At 42.2% G+C, this 13,181-nt stretch overlaps 1 protein-coding gene across 1 annotated transcript in view; it reads left to right on the top strand.

The window, feature by feature from the left end:
* LRRC58 (leucine rich repeat containing 58) overlaps positions 1–9,037 on the top strand; it is a 42,031-nt gene extending 32,994 nt beyond the window's left edge. Inside the window, exon 4 of the mRNA XM_053705791.1 lies at positions 7,824–9,037. Coding sequence (XP_053561766.1) covers positions 7,824–8,017 — 194 coding nt within the window. The 3' untranslated portion in view covers positions 8,018–9,037. The remainder of the gene's footprint in view (positions 1–7,823) is intronic.
* Positions 9,038–13,181: the final 4,144 nt, after the last annotated feature.

Raw genomic sequence — 13,181 nt, 5'->3', positions numbered from 1 at the left:
CAGGTTTCAGTCGGACAACATCACGACTGTAGCTTACATCAACCATCAAGGAGGGACAAGAAGCTCCCTAGCAATGATGGAAGTATCAAAGATAATTCGCTGGGCAGAGTCTCACTCTTGCCACCTGTCAGCAATCCACATCCCGGGAGTGGAGAACTGGGAGGCGGATTTCTTGAGTCGCCAGACTTTTCATCCGGGGGAGTGGGAACTTCATCCGGAGGTCTTTGCCCAAATACTTCGACGTTGGGGCAAACCAGAGATAGATCTCATGGCGTCTCGCCAGAACGCCAAACTTCCTCGCTACGGGTCCAGATCCAGGGATCCGGGAGCGGTTCTGATAGATGCCTTGACAGCACCTTGGAACTTCGGGATGGCTTATGTGTTTCCACCCTTCCCGCTGCTTCCTCGATTGATTGCCAAAATCAAACAGGAGAGAGCATCAGTGATTCTAATAGCGCCTGCATGGCCACGCAGGACTTGGTATGCAGATCTAGTGGACATGTCATCCTGTCCGCCTTGGTCTCTACCTCTAAGACAGGACCTTCTGATACAGGGTCCATTCAAACATCAAAATCTAACTTCTCTGAAGCTGACTGCTTGGAAATTGAACGCTTGATTTTATCAAAACGTGGTTTTTCTGAGTCGGTTATTGATACCCTGATACAGGCTAGGAAGCCTGTTACCAGAAGGATTTACCATAAGATATGGCGTAAATACCTATACTGGTGCGAATCCAAAGGTTACTCCTGGAGTAAGGTTAGGATTCCTAGGATATTGTCCTTTCTACAAGAAGGTTTAGAAAAGGGTTTATCGGCTAGCTCATTAAAGGGACAGATCTCAGCTCTGTCCATCTTGTTACACAGGCGTCTGTCAGAAAATCCAGACGTCCAGGCCTTTTGTCAGGCTTTAGCTAGGATCAAGCCTGTGTTTAAAACTGTTGCTCCGCCATGGAGTTTAAACTTAGTTCTTAACGTTTTACAGGGTGTTCCGTTTGAACCCCTTCATTCCATTGATATAAAATTGTTATCTTGGAAAGTTCTGTTTTTAATGGCTATTTCCTCGGCTCGAAGAGTCTCTGAGTTATCAGCCTTACATTGTGATTCTCCTTATCTGATTTTTCACTCAGACAAGGTAGTTCTGCGTACTAAACCTGGGTTCTTACCTAAGGTAGTCACTAACAGGAATATCAATCAAGAGATTGTTGTTCCATCCTTGTGTCCAAAACCTTCTTCAAAGAAGGAACGTCTTCTACACAATCTGGATGTAGTTCGTGCCCTCAAGTTCTACTTGCAGGCAACTAAGGATTTTCGACAAACGTCTTCCCTGTTTGTCGTGTACTCTGGTCAGAGGAGAGGTCATAAGGCTTCGGCTACCTCTCTCTCCTTCTGGCTTCGTAGCATAATTCGTTTAGCCTATGAGACTGCTGGACAGCAGCCTCCTGAAAGAATTACAGCTCATTCTACTAGAGCTGTGGCTTCCACTTGGGCCTTTAAGAATGAGGCCTCTGTTGAACAGATTTGCAAGGCTGCAACTTGGTCTTCGCTTCATACTTTTTCCAAATTTTACAAATTTGACACTTTTGCTTCTTCGGAGGCTATTTTTGGGAGAAAGGTTCTTCAGGCAGTGGTTCCTTCTGTATAATGAGCCTGCCTATCCCTCCCGTCATCCGTGTACTTTTGCTTTGGTATTGGTATCCCAGAAGTAATGATGACCCGTGGACTGATCACACATAACAGAAGAAAACATAATTTATGCTTACCTGATAAATTCCTTTCTTCTGTTGTGTGATCAGTCCACGGCCCGCCCTGTTTTAAGGCAGGTAAATATCTTTTAAATTATACTCCAGTCACCACTTCACCCTTGGTTTCTCCTTTCTCGTTGATTCTTGGTCGAATGACTGGGAGTGACGTAGAGGGGAGGAGCTATATGCAGCTCTGCTGGGTGAATCCTCTTGCATTTCCTGTTGGGGAGGAGTTATATCCCAGAAGTAATGATGACCCGTGGACTGATCACACAACAGAAGAAAGGAATTTATCAGGTAAGCATAAATTATGTTTTCTTAGACTCAGTAACAGAATTAAGGCTTATAACTAGGGCTTTATGCTGGTTGACACTTTTGTGGGCTAAGTCGATTACTTTTTATCATGTTTATGTGACATTTTAAGTCTTTTTCAGTCTTGAAACACTTTTGGGGAATTTTATTTACGCCTGGCAGTTGTTTAGACACCTAGTCTTGTCAGAAAGGCCCCTTCACTCTGGAATGCAGAGGAAGGAGGCCTCATTTTCGCGCCTCAGTTGCGCAGTTGCTTTTCACTAGGCAGTTAATGTAGCTTCACGTGGAGTATCCAGAGGCTTGGAAAAGGACTTCAAAGAGGCTTATTACTTATTTGTATAACCCCTAAGGAAGGTAAACGCCGCAGCAGAGGCTGTGGCATGGGACTGTAGTGTCTTTAACCGGTTAATTACTGTTATTAGCTCCGGTTTGGGCATTTGAGGGTTAAATTGTCTGAAAATTGGTGTGCAATACTTTCAAAGCATTAAGACACTGATGAAAATTTCATAAAGATTGGATATTTCTTTGATGTTTTTCTGACGTTTCAGTAATAAAGTGTATACTTTTATTATTTAAAGAGACAGTAACGGTTTTTTATAAAATAATTTTTATTGCATTAAAACTCTGCCTAAGTCTAACATGTCTGTGCCTTCAGATAGCCTATGTTCTGTGTGCATGGAAGCCAAGGTGGTTCCCCCATTAAATGTATGTGTAAAGTGCGCAATAGCGTCCAAACAGATAAAGGACAGTACTGTCACTTTTAAAAATGTTGCCCAAGATGATTCTTTAAATGAAGGTAGTGGGGATAGTTCATCATCCTCTCCTTCTGTGTCAACGCCAGCTTTGCCCGCGCAAGCGATACCTAGTACATCTGACGCGCCTATGGCTGTTACTATGCAGCAATTAGCGGCAGTAATGAATAATTCTTTAGAATCCTTTTTATCCAAACTGCCAGTTTTTCCTAGAAAGCGTGATTGCTCAGTTTTAAATACAGAGGATGAGCAAGCAGACGCAGGGGATAATTCATCTGTGGTACCCTCACATCAATCTGAGTTGGCGGTGAGGGAGGGCCTGTCTGAGGGAGAAATTTCTGACACAGGAAAAGTTTCTCAACAGGCAGAGACTGATACCATTGCATTTAAATTTAAACTAGAACACCTCCGCGCCCTACTTAAGGAGGTGCTAGCTACACTCGATGATTGTGATCCTTTGGTGATTCCAGAAAAATTGTGCACTCTGATGCGTTTCCGATACCCAAGAGGGTGGCGGATATAGTGACTAAGGAGTGGGAAAAGCCAGGTGTTCCATTTGTTCCCCCTCCTATATTTAAGAAAATGTTCCCCATTATTGACCCCAGAAGGGACGCATGGCAGACGGTCCCTAAGGTAGAGGGGGCTGTTTTAACATTAGCTAAGCGCACAACTATACCAATAGAGGACAGTTGCGCTTTCAAAGATCCTATGGATAAAAAACTAGAAGGGTTACTTAAGAAAATTTTTGTTCAACAAGGTTTCCTTCTGCCACCAATTTCGTGCATTATTCCTGTCACCACGGCGGCGTCTTTTTGGTAAGATGAACTAGAAAATTCGCTCCAGAAGGAGACTCCTTATGAGGAAGTCATGGACAGAATTCACGCACTGAAGTTGGCTAATTCCTTTATTTTAGATGCCGCTTTTCTATTAGCAAAATTAGCGGCAAAAAATTCAGGTTTTGCAATAGTGGCGCGCAGAGCGCTTTGGCTAAAATCTTGGTCGGCGGATGTATCGTCCAAAACAAGATTGCTTAATATTCCTTTCAAGGGTAAGACCCTATTCGGGCCAGAATTGAGAGATTATTTCTGACATCACTGGGGGAAAGGGCCATGCCCTTCCACAGGATAGACCTTTCAAAGCAAAAAATAAGTCTAATTTTTGTTCCTCTCGCAATTTCAGGAACGGACCGGCTCCTAGCTCTACAGCCTCTAGACAAGAGGGTAACGCATCCCAGCCCAAACCAGCATGGAAACCATTGCAAGGCTGGAACAAGGGAAAACAGGCCAAGAAGCCTGCTGCTGCTACCAAATCGGCATGAAAGGATAGCCCCCGATCCGGGACCGGATCTGGTAGGGGGCAGACTCTCTCTCTCTTTGCTCAGGCTTGGGCATGAGATGTCCCAGACCCCTTGTCTCTCAGGGGTATCTCCTAGAATTCAAGGACCTTCCTCCAAAGGGAAGGTTTCACATGTCTCGCTTGTCTTTAGACCAGACAAAGAGACGGGCATTCTTACATTGCGTAGAAGACCTTTTAAAGATGGGAGTGATACACCCAGTTCCGAAAGCAGAACAAGGACTGGGTTTTTACTCAAACCTGTTTGTAGTTCCCAAAAAGGAGGGAACGTTCAGGCCAATTCTGGATTTAAAAATCCTAAACAAATTCCTCAGAGTTCCATCATTCAAAATGGAAACTATTCGAACAATTTTACCAATGATCCAGAAGGGTCAATATATGACTACCGTGGACCTAAAGGATGCGTACCTACATATTCCTATCCACAAAGATCATCATCAGTTCCTAAGGTTCGCCTTTCTGGACAAGCATTATCAGTTCGTGGCTCTTCCCTTTCGGATTGGCCACTGCCCCCAGAATTTTCACAAAGGTGCTAAGGCCAAGGGGCATTGCAGTAGCACCTTACCTAGACGACATCTTAATACAAGCGTCGTCCTTTCACAAAGCAAAGGCTCATACGGACATTGTTCTAGCCTTTCTAAGGTCTCACGGGTGGAAGGTGAACATAGAAAAGAGTTCTCTGTCCCTGTTCACAAGGGTTCCCTTCCTGGGAACAATAATAGACTCGGTAGAAATGAAGATCTTTCTGACGGAGATCAGGAAGTTAAAACTTTTGAACACTTGTCGAGTCCTTCAATCCATTCCTCAACCCTCCATAGCTCAGTGCATGGAGGTAATAGGACTAATGGTTGCAGCAATGGACGTGGTTCCCTTTGCTCGAATTCATTTAAGACCACTGCAACTGTGCATGCTCAAACAGTGGAATGGGGATTATGCAGATTTGTCTCCCCAGATACAAATGGACCAGAAAACCAGAGACTCACTCCTCTGGTGGTTGTCTCAGGATCACCTGTCTCAGGGAATCAGTTTCCGCAGACCAGAGTGGATCATTGTCACGACCGACGACAGCCTCTTAGGCTGGGGTGCGGTCTGGGAGTCTCTGAAAGCTCAGGGTCTTTGGTCTCGGGAAGAATCTCTTCTCCCGATAAACATTTTGGAATTGAGAGCGATATTCAATGCGCTCCAGGCATGGCCTCAACTAGCGGAGGCCAAATTCATCAGATTTCAGTCGGACAACATGACTGTAGCATACGTCAATCATCAGGGAGGAACAAAGAGTTCCCTGGCGATGAGGGAGGTATCCAGGATCATCAATTGGGCAGAGGATCACTCCTGCCACCTATCAGCAATTCACATCCCAGGTGTAGACAACTGGGAAGCGGATTATCTGAGTCGTCAGACTTTCCATCCGGGGGAATGGGAACTTCATCCGGAGGTTTTTGCCCAGTTAACTCAACTATGGGGCATTCCAGATCTGGATCTGATGGCGTCTCGGCAGAACTCCAAGGTTCCACGCTACGGGTCCAGGTCCAGGGATCCCAAGGCGACATTGATAGATGCCTTGGTGGCGCCTTGGTCGTTCAATCTAGCTTATGTCTTTCCACCGTTTCCTCTCCTTCCCAGGCTAGTAGCCAGGATCAAACAGGAGAAGGCTTCGGTGGCCATGCAGGACTTGGTTTGCAGACCTGGTGAATATGTCATCGGCTCCACCATGGAAGCTACCTTTGAGACAGGACCTTCTAGTACAAGGTCCATTCGAACATCCAAACCTAGTTTCTCTGCAACTGACTGCTTGGAGATTGAACGCTTGATTCTAGCCAAGCGTGGGTTTTCGGAATCAGTTATAGACACTCTGATCCAGGCTAGAAAGCCTGTCACCAGGAAAATTTACCATAAGATATGGCGGAAATATCTTTGCTGGTGCGAATCCAAGGGTTACTCATGGAGTAAGATTAGGATTCCAAGGATACTTTCCTTTCTTCAAGAGGGATTGGAGAAAGGTCTGTCAGCTAGTTCTCTAAAAGGACAGATATCTGCTCTGTCTTGTTGCATAAACGTTTGGCGGCCGTTCCAGATGTTCAGGCGTTCGTACAGGCGTTAGTCAGAATCAAGCCTGTCTACAGACCTGTGACTCCTCCATGGAGTCTAAACTTAGTTCTTTCAGTTCTTCAAGGGGTTTCGTTTGAACCTTTACATTCCATAGATATTAAGTTACTATCTTGGAAAGTTTTGTTTTTGGTTGCTATTTCTTCTGCTAGAAGAGTTTCTGAATTGTCAGCTTTGCAATGTAATTCACCCTATCTGGTGTTTCATACGGATAAGGTAGTTTTACGTACCAAGCCTGGTTTTCTTCCAAAAGTGGTTTACAATAGGAATATTAACCAGGAAATAGTTGTTCCTTCTCTGTGTCCAAATCCAGTTTCAAAAAAGGAACGTTTGTTACACAATCTAGATGTGGTTCGTTCTTTAAAATTCTATCTAGAGGCAACAAAGGATTTCAGACAGACATCATCCTTGTTTGTCGTCTATTCTGGTAAGAGGAGAGGTCGGAAAGCTACTGCGACCTCTCTCTCCTTCTGGCTTAAAAGCATCATCCGATTGGCTTATGAGACTGCCGGACGGCAACCTCCTGAACGAATTACAGCTCCTTCTACTAGAGCTGTGGCTTCCACATGGGCTTTCAAGAACGAGGCTTCTGTTGAACAGATCTGTAAGGCAGCGACGTGGTCTTCTCTGCATACATTTGCCAAATTTTACAAATTCGATACTTTTGCTTCTTCGGAGGCTATTTTTGGGAGAAAGGTTTTACAAGCAGTGGTGCCTTCCGTTTAGGTTACCTGACTTGTTCCCTCCCTTCATCCGTGTCCTAAAGCTTTGGTATTGGTATCCCACAAGTAAGGATGAATCCGTGGACCGGATACACCAATGTAGGAGAAAACAGAATTTATGTTTACCTGATAAATTTCTTTCTCCTACGGTGTATCCGGTCCACGGCCCGCCCTGGCATTTAGTCAGGTTTAAATTTTTATTTTTGTACACTACAGTCACCACTGCACCCTATGGTTCTCCTTTTTCTCCTAACCGTCGGTCGAATGACTGGGGGGCGGAGCTATATGGACAGCTTTGCTGTGTGCTCTCTTTGCAACTTCCTGTAGGGAATGAGAATATCCCACAAGTAAGGATGAAGCCGTGGACCGGATACACCGTAGGAGAAAGAAATTTATCAGGTAAACATAAATTCTGTTTTTCACATACAATTTTTTTTTTTTTTTTTTTTTTTTTTTTTTTTTTTTTTATGGAAAACTATTGTATTTCCACACAACAAGATTGTTCTTCCAAAAAAATAAATATATATATTTGTATTTGAACATTAAGATTTATATTTGTATGGCACTATTTATGTACAATGATGCATATGTCTAGTGTACGCATATTTGAGATTTGGTTATGGCTTGTATTATGCAAACTCATCACTGACTATCTGTGTGTGCTGCTGAAACAGTGATATATTTTACTAGAAGCATATTGCAAAAATGCTTCTATTCAGAACGTAAATACGCTTGTGCACGTGTCAGTGTTTTATCCCAACTGAAGTTGAAGAGGCCTCTTAGAATCTAGCACACTGTCTTTTGTTTCGCTGTCACCATCTTTGTGTTTCCTTTTAGGTGTGTACTTTGACTGCTGCGTGCGCCAGATCAAGTTTGTGGACTTCTGTGGGAAGTACCGCCTGCCACTCATGCATTATCTGTGCTCCCCGGAGTGCTCCTCTCCCTGTAGCTCCACTTCCCAGAGTGAATCTGACTCAGAGGATGAAGCCAGTGTCGCTGCCCGGCGGATGCAGAAGGTGCTGTTGGGCTGAAGTTGCAGTCCTTTGTGGTGGCCTAAATGTGATCAAAACTTACTGTGGTGACTGAGGAGATAGCAAAATATTAACTAACAATGTCTACTCGGATGCCAGTAGGAATAGAGCTAAGGTGTCTTCTATTGCTTCTCTACCATGTTCATTGAGGTTCTCTAGAGCCTTCTTGATCTGTCTCAGTCTTCTGTCGCTAATCTCAGATCCTGATGATTGTACTATACCCGCCTGCTTTTTGAGGACCATGTCAGGAGCAGGTCTATCATCACCAGCAATTATGGCAGTATGACTGGTTTGTTTACAGGTCTTGTGGACACAATCTTTACAAATCCGTTATCTTAGAGTGGAGTTGGGTATCTGTCTGTACCTACCACAAGTATTGACTGACAACAGCTAGTTAATAGCAATGGTCACAACCGTATCGCTACATATTTTGTCATTTGTAGAATCCTGGTGACACAGGCTCTTATAGAAGAGTACAGCCTGATGTACTGTTTGTAACATAGCACTTTATGCCCCCAAAACATATTGCCTTAAACTCCTTTCTTGTGCAAAATAGTTAAAACAAGCAACTCATGACACAAGTGCGAGACTGTCTAGCTTTTGTCTTTGTGCCTTAAATGGATAGTGCAACATGGCTTACTATCATTTGTGACACCTTGTGGTCACTCTGTAACTTATTTAACTTAGTAGAGGGCTTTTTTTTTTTTTTGTCCTTTTTTACTGCACCATGAATTGTATCAAATACTCAATACAAAGATTGGACCGTATGCGGACTACTGAGATACTCAAGTGACATGATGACAAAAACGTTACTTCATCGCAGTGATAATCGCTTGTTGCGCTGCTGAAGGGTGGGGCCCGACCGGAGTGATGATCCCAGATCTTATACTTGTTTGGCATAAAGGAAAAAACACACCTGTAACATTTCAAAATAAGATGGTTATTTACTTTGTAGATTTTGTACGAGAACATTAAGTAAACTGTTAATATGAACATAGTAAATGTACAGCTAACCTATAAGCCTCCTGCTCCACAGCTCCTGACCTTTTTTTTTTTTTTTTTTTTTTTTTTTTTTTTTTTTTTTTATGATGTTGGCACTTGACATGTTTTCTTGTGATGCTGGATGTGTATTGCTGACATTTCATTGTGGATGCACATGATTTTATTGTTTTGTTAAAGTGAATATAAGTGTAGTAGAGTTTTTGGTGCATCATACAGTAATGGTTAGCTTTGTGATTTGTGTTGTGTATTACATCAACGTGACCTGCTTACAGTACATTCGGCGTTGTGTGTATTGGATTAACTGTATGTAATGTAGCTTTCTGGACATTACTTGAATGGGATGCAGTATGGTGGAAAATGAATGATTGTGTGTTGATAGATGTGTGCTTTGACTATTGGCTGTGTAATGTGAGTTTGGGGAATGGATTACGTTCTGCTTCTGTACAGATGAGAGCTGTTGGCTCTCAAGGGCTATAGCATTCACAGTGATTGCTGTTTGGTTTCCCCACTTTACAAACATTCATCTGCTGCTATGCAACGGTCTTATGTTTTCAAGTAAATCCCACCCCCCCAAAAAAAAATGTTCTTTGGTAAATATTGTGCCATTTTCCTCTATATAATTTTTATTACCATGTGTCCCAGTTTCCTCTAATTACTTTGACATGACTTGACCTGAAAGTAAGATCTCTACTTGGCAGCTTTGTGTTGTCCCAGGCCTTGATATTATCTGAATATGGAGAAGACCGACAATATTTTGCTCAACTGTAGCAAGTACAAATAGCCATCAGAGCTCAACATTAAACAACATTCAAATGTCATTTTTCCTATTTAATGCTTTTGTGGAAAAGCAGTCCAAATTATTAGAACTACTATAACTTTAATCTGTTTGTCTTGTTTTACTATTAAAATACATTTTTATATGTGTAGTGTAAACATCTCCATTTAAGCATTCAAAAGAGCTACATACACAACACGTTTCAAAAGATTTTAAAATATATTTTTAGTACAATTCACAGATTTAGCAGGTCCCTAATACAGATCTGCTATGTTTACTGTGGCCCGTCCTGGACCAGTAAGTGAGCTTCGCACAGATCTGAGCTGTCACTGCATAGAGGGATTTGTCAGATTGCAACTTATTTAAAAGGACGTTTAAAGTCCACGTATGTTTATGCATCTGCATTGTTTGTGTATATCTCTCTTCCTTTATTGTGGCTAATTAGGGTCTCATGTAAACTAGCACCTGCACATATCAACCAACCGACGTGCAGGTGTACACAGAATAGATGACTGCGTTCTGTATAGAAACAAAAAAAGAAGAGGCGCTCTGGTGCAGATGATCCTTGGCTACAAATGATTCTAAACTAACAGTTCAGAGTAATACTCACAAAGATGTTTGCACATGCAGTGCAATAACAGGTGAGCCGAAGCTTCAGAGCCGCTCGGCTGACTCGCTAGAGGGTGAAATCAGCTGTTCACTGGGTAATCACTTCACCAACGATGTGGGGAAAAAAGATACCTATGACATAAAATATAGATACCGCCCTTGGTGCAGATTATCCCAGGCACAGAATACACATACAACAGATGTCGAGAAGTTATACTCACAAACGGAGTTGCACAAGCAGTGCAATATCAGGCGTGCCGAATCTTAAAGAGCCGTTCGGCTGACTCCCTGAGGCCTGTACAGCTGCTCCTGGATCGTTGGAGGAGTGGTGGAAAATAAAGGTGGATATGCCGATAGAGGTTAATCCAAGCAAGGGATCAATAAGGCAAATAGAACAATTCACCAGCAAGGTAGACAAAATAAAAGTATTTATTAAAAATATAAAAATTACTTAGCAACGCGTTTCTCGGCTAACATGCCGTTTCATCAGGCTACAGGTTGTAGCCTGATGAAACGGCATGTTAGCCGAGAAACGCGTTGCTAAGTAATTTTTATATTTTTAATAAATACTTTTATTTTGTCTACCTTGCTGGTGAATTGTTCTATTTGCCTTATTGATCCCTTGCTTGGATTAACCTCTATCGGCATATCCACCTTTATTTTCCACCACTCCTCCAACGATCCAGGAGCAGCTGTACAGGCCTCAGGGAGTCAGCCGAACGGCTCTTTAAGATTCGGCACGCCTGATATTGCACTGCTTGTGCAACTCCGTTTGTGAGTATAACTTCTCGACATCTGTTGTATGTGTATTCTGTGCCTGGGATAATCTGCACCAAGGGCGGTATCTATATTTTATGTCATAGGTATCTTTTTTCCCCACATCGTTGGTGAAGTGATTACCCAGTGAACAGCTGATTTCACCCTCTAGCGAGTCAGCCGAGCGGCTCTGAAGCTTCGGCTCACCTGTTATTGCACTGCATGTGCAAACATCTTTGTGAGTATTACTCTGAACTGTTAGTTTAGAATCATTTGTAGCCAAGGATCATCTGCACCAGAGCGCCTCTTCTTTTTTTGTTTCTATACAGAACGCAGTCATCTCTTTTTCAACATCTTTGGAGAGAGCAGCTATCGTTTGGGACATCATTTCCAGATTGGACATCACTCTATATTGGGACTTTCACTTGCATCTATGGATGTATATTTCCTAACCATATGACTGTGGTGACTATTGTTATGTATTTGTATTTATAATTATACAGTTCATATTGTTTATTTTTTGTAAGATATAAAACTTAGGATCTATCCATATTATCACTTTTTTGAAATAGCATAAATTAGGCGCACCTTATTTCTGGACACACTACTTAGATATAGTAGAGCCCCATTGTTTTTGTACACAGAATACCCTACAGCCTCTCTGGGGGAGTAAAGACATTGAAATTTTAAGAGTTAAATTACAAGTAAAACAGGCAAAATAAATATATAAAGTGCATTGCAAAATTGTTAAATTATGCAGAATTAAAGGGACAGTAAAGTAAAAAAAAATCTTTCATGATTTAAATAGGGCATTTCTTTCATGTAATTAGCAAGAGTCCATGAGCTAGTGACGTATGGGATATACATTCCTACCAGGAAGGGCAAAGTTTCCCAAACCTCAAAATGCCTACAAATACACCCCTCACCACACCCACAAATCAGTTTTACAAACTTTGCCTCCTATGGAGGTGGTGAAGTAAGTTTGTGCTAGATTCTACGTTGATATGCGCTCCGCAGCAGGTTGGAGCCCGATTTTCCTCTCAGCGTGCAGTGAATGTCAGAGGGGTGTGAGGAGAGTATTGCCTATTTGAATTCAATTATCTCCTTCTACGGGGTCTATTTCATAGGTTCTCTGTTATCGGTCGTAGAGATTCATCTCTTACCTCCCTTTTCAGATCGACGATATATATATATATATACCATTACCTCTGCTGATTTTCGTTTCAGTACTGGTTTGGCTTTCTACAACATGTAGATGAGTGTCCTGGGGTAAGTAAGTCTTATTTTCTGTGACACTCTAAGCTATGGTTGGGCACTTTTTTATAAAGTTCTAAATATATGTATTCAAACATTTATTTGCCTTGACTCAGGATGTTCAACATTCCTTATTTCAGACAGTCAGTTTCATATTTGGGATAATGCATTTGAATCAATCATTTTTTTCTTACCTTAAAATTTGACTTTTTCACTGTGGGCTGTTAGGCTCGCGGGGGCTGAAAATGCTTCATTTTATTGCGTCATTCTTGGCGCAGACTTTGTCGCAAATTTTTTTTTCTGTTTCCGGCGTCATACGTGTCGCCGGAAGTTGCGTCATTTTTGACGTTCTTTTGCGCCAAAAGTGTTGGCGTTCCGGAAGTGGCGTCATTTTTGCTGCCAAAAGCATTTAGGCGCCAAATAATGTGGGAGTCTTATTTGGCGCTAAAAAAATATGGGCGTCACTTTTGTCTCCACATTATTTAAGTCTCATTTTTTATTGCTTCTGGTTGCTAGAAGCTTGTTCACTGGCATTTTTTCCCATTCCTGAAACTGTCTTTTAAGGAATTTGTTCAATTTTGCTTTATATGTTGTTTTTTCTATTACATATTGCATGATGTCCCACGTTGCAACTGAGTCAGAAGATACTTCTGGAAAATCGCTGCCTGGTGCTGGAGCTACCAAAGCTAAGTGTATCTGCTGTAAACTTTTGGTAGCTGTTCCTCCAGCTGTTGTTTGTATTGAATGTCATGACAAACTTGTTAATGC

Source organism: Bombina bombina, chromosome 3, assembly GCF_027579735.1.
Source record: "Bombina bombina isolate aBomBom1 chromosome 3, aBomBom1.pri, whole genome shotgun sequence".
Classification (NCBI taxonomy): domain Eukaryota; kingdom Metazoa; phylum Chordata; class Amphibia; order Anura; family Bombinatoridae; genus Bombina; species Bombina bombina.
Note: the sequence above shows the minus strand (reverse complement) of the source record. Positions and strands in the feature narration are given on the sequence as shown.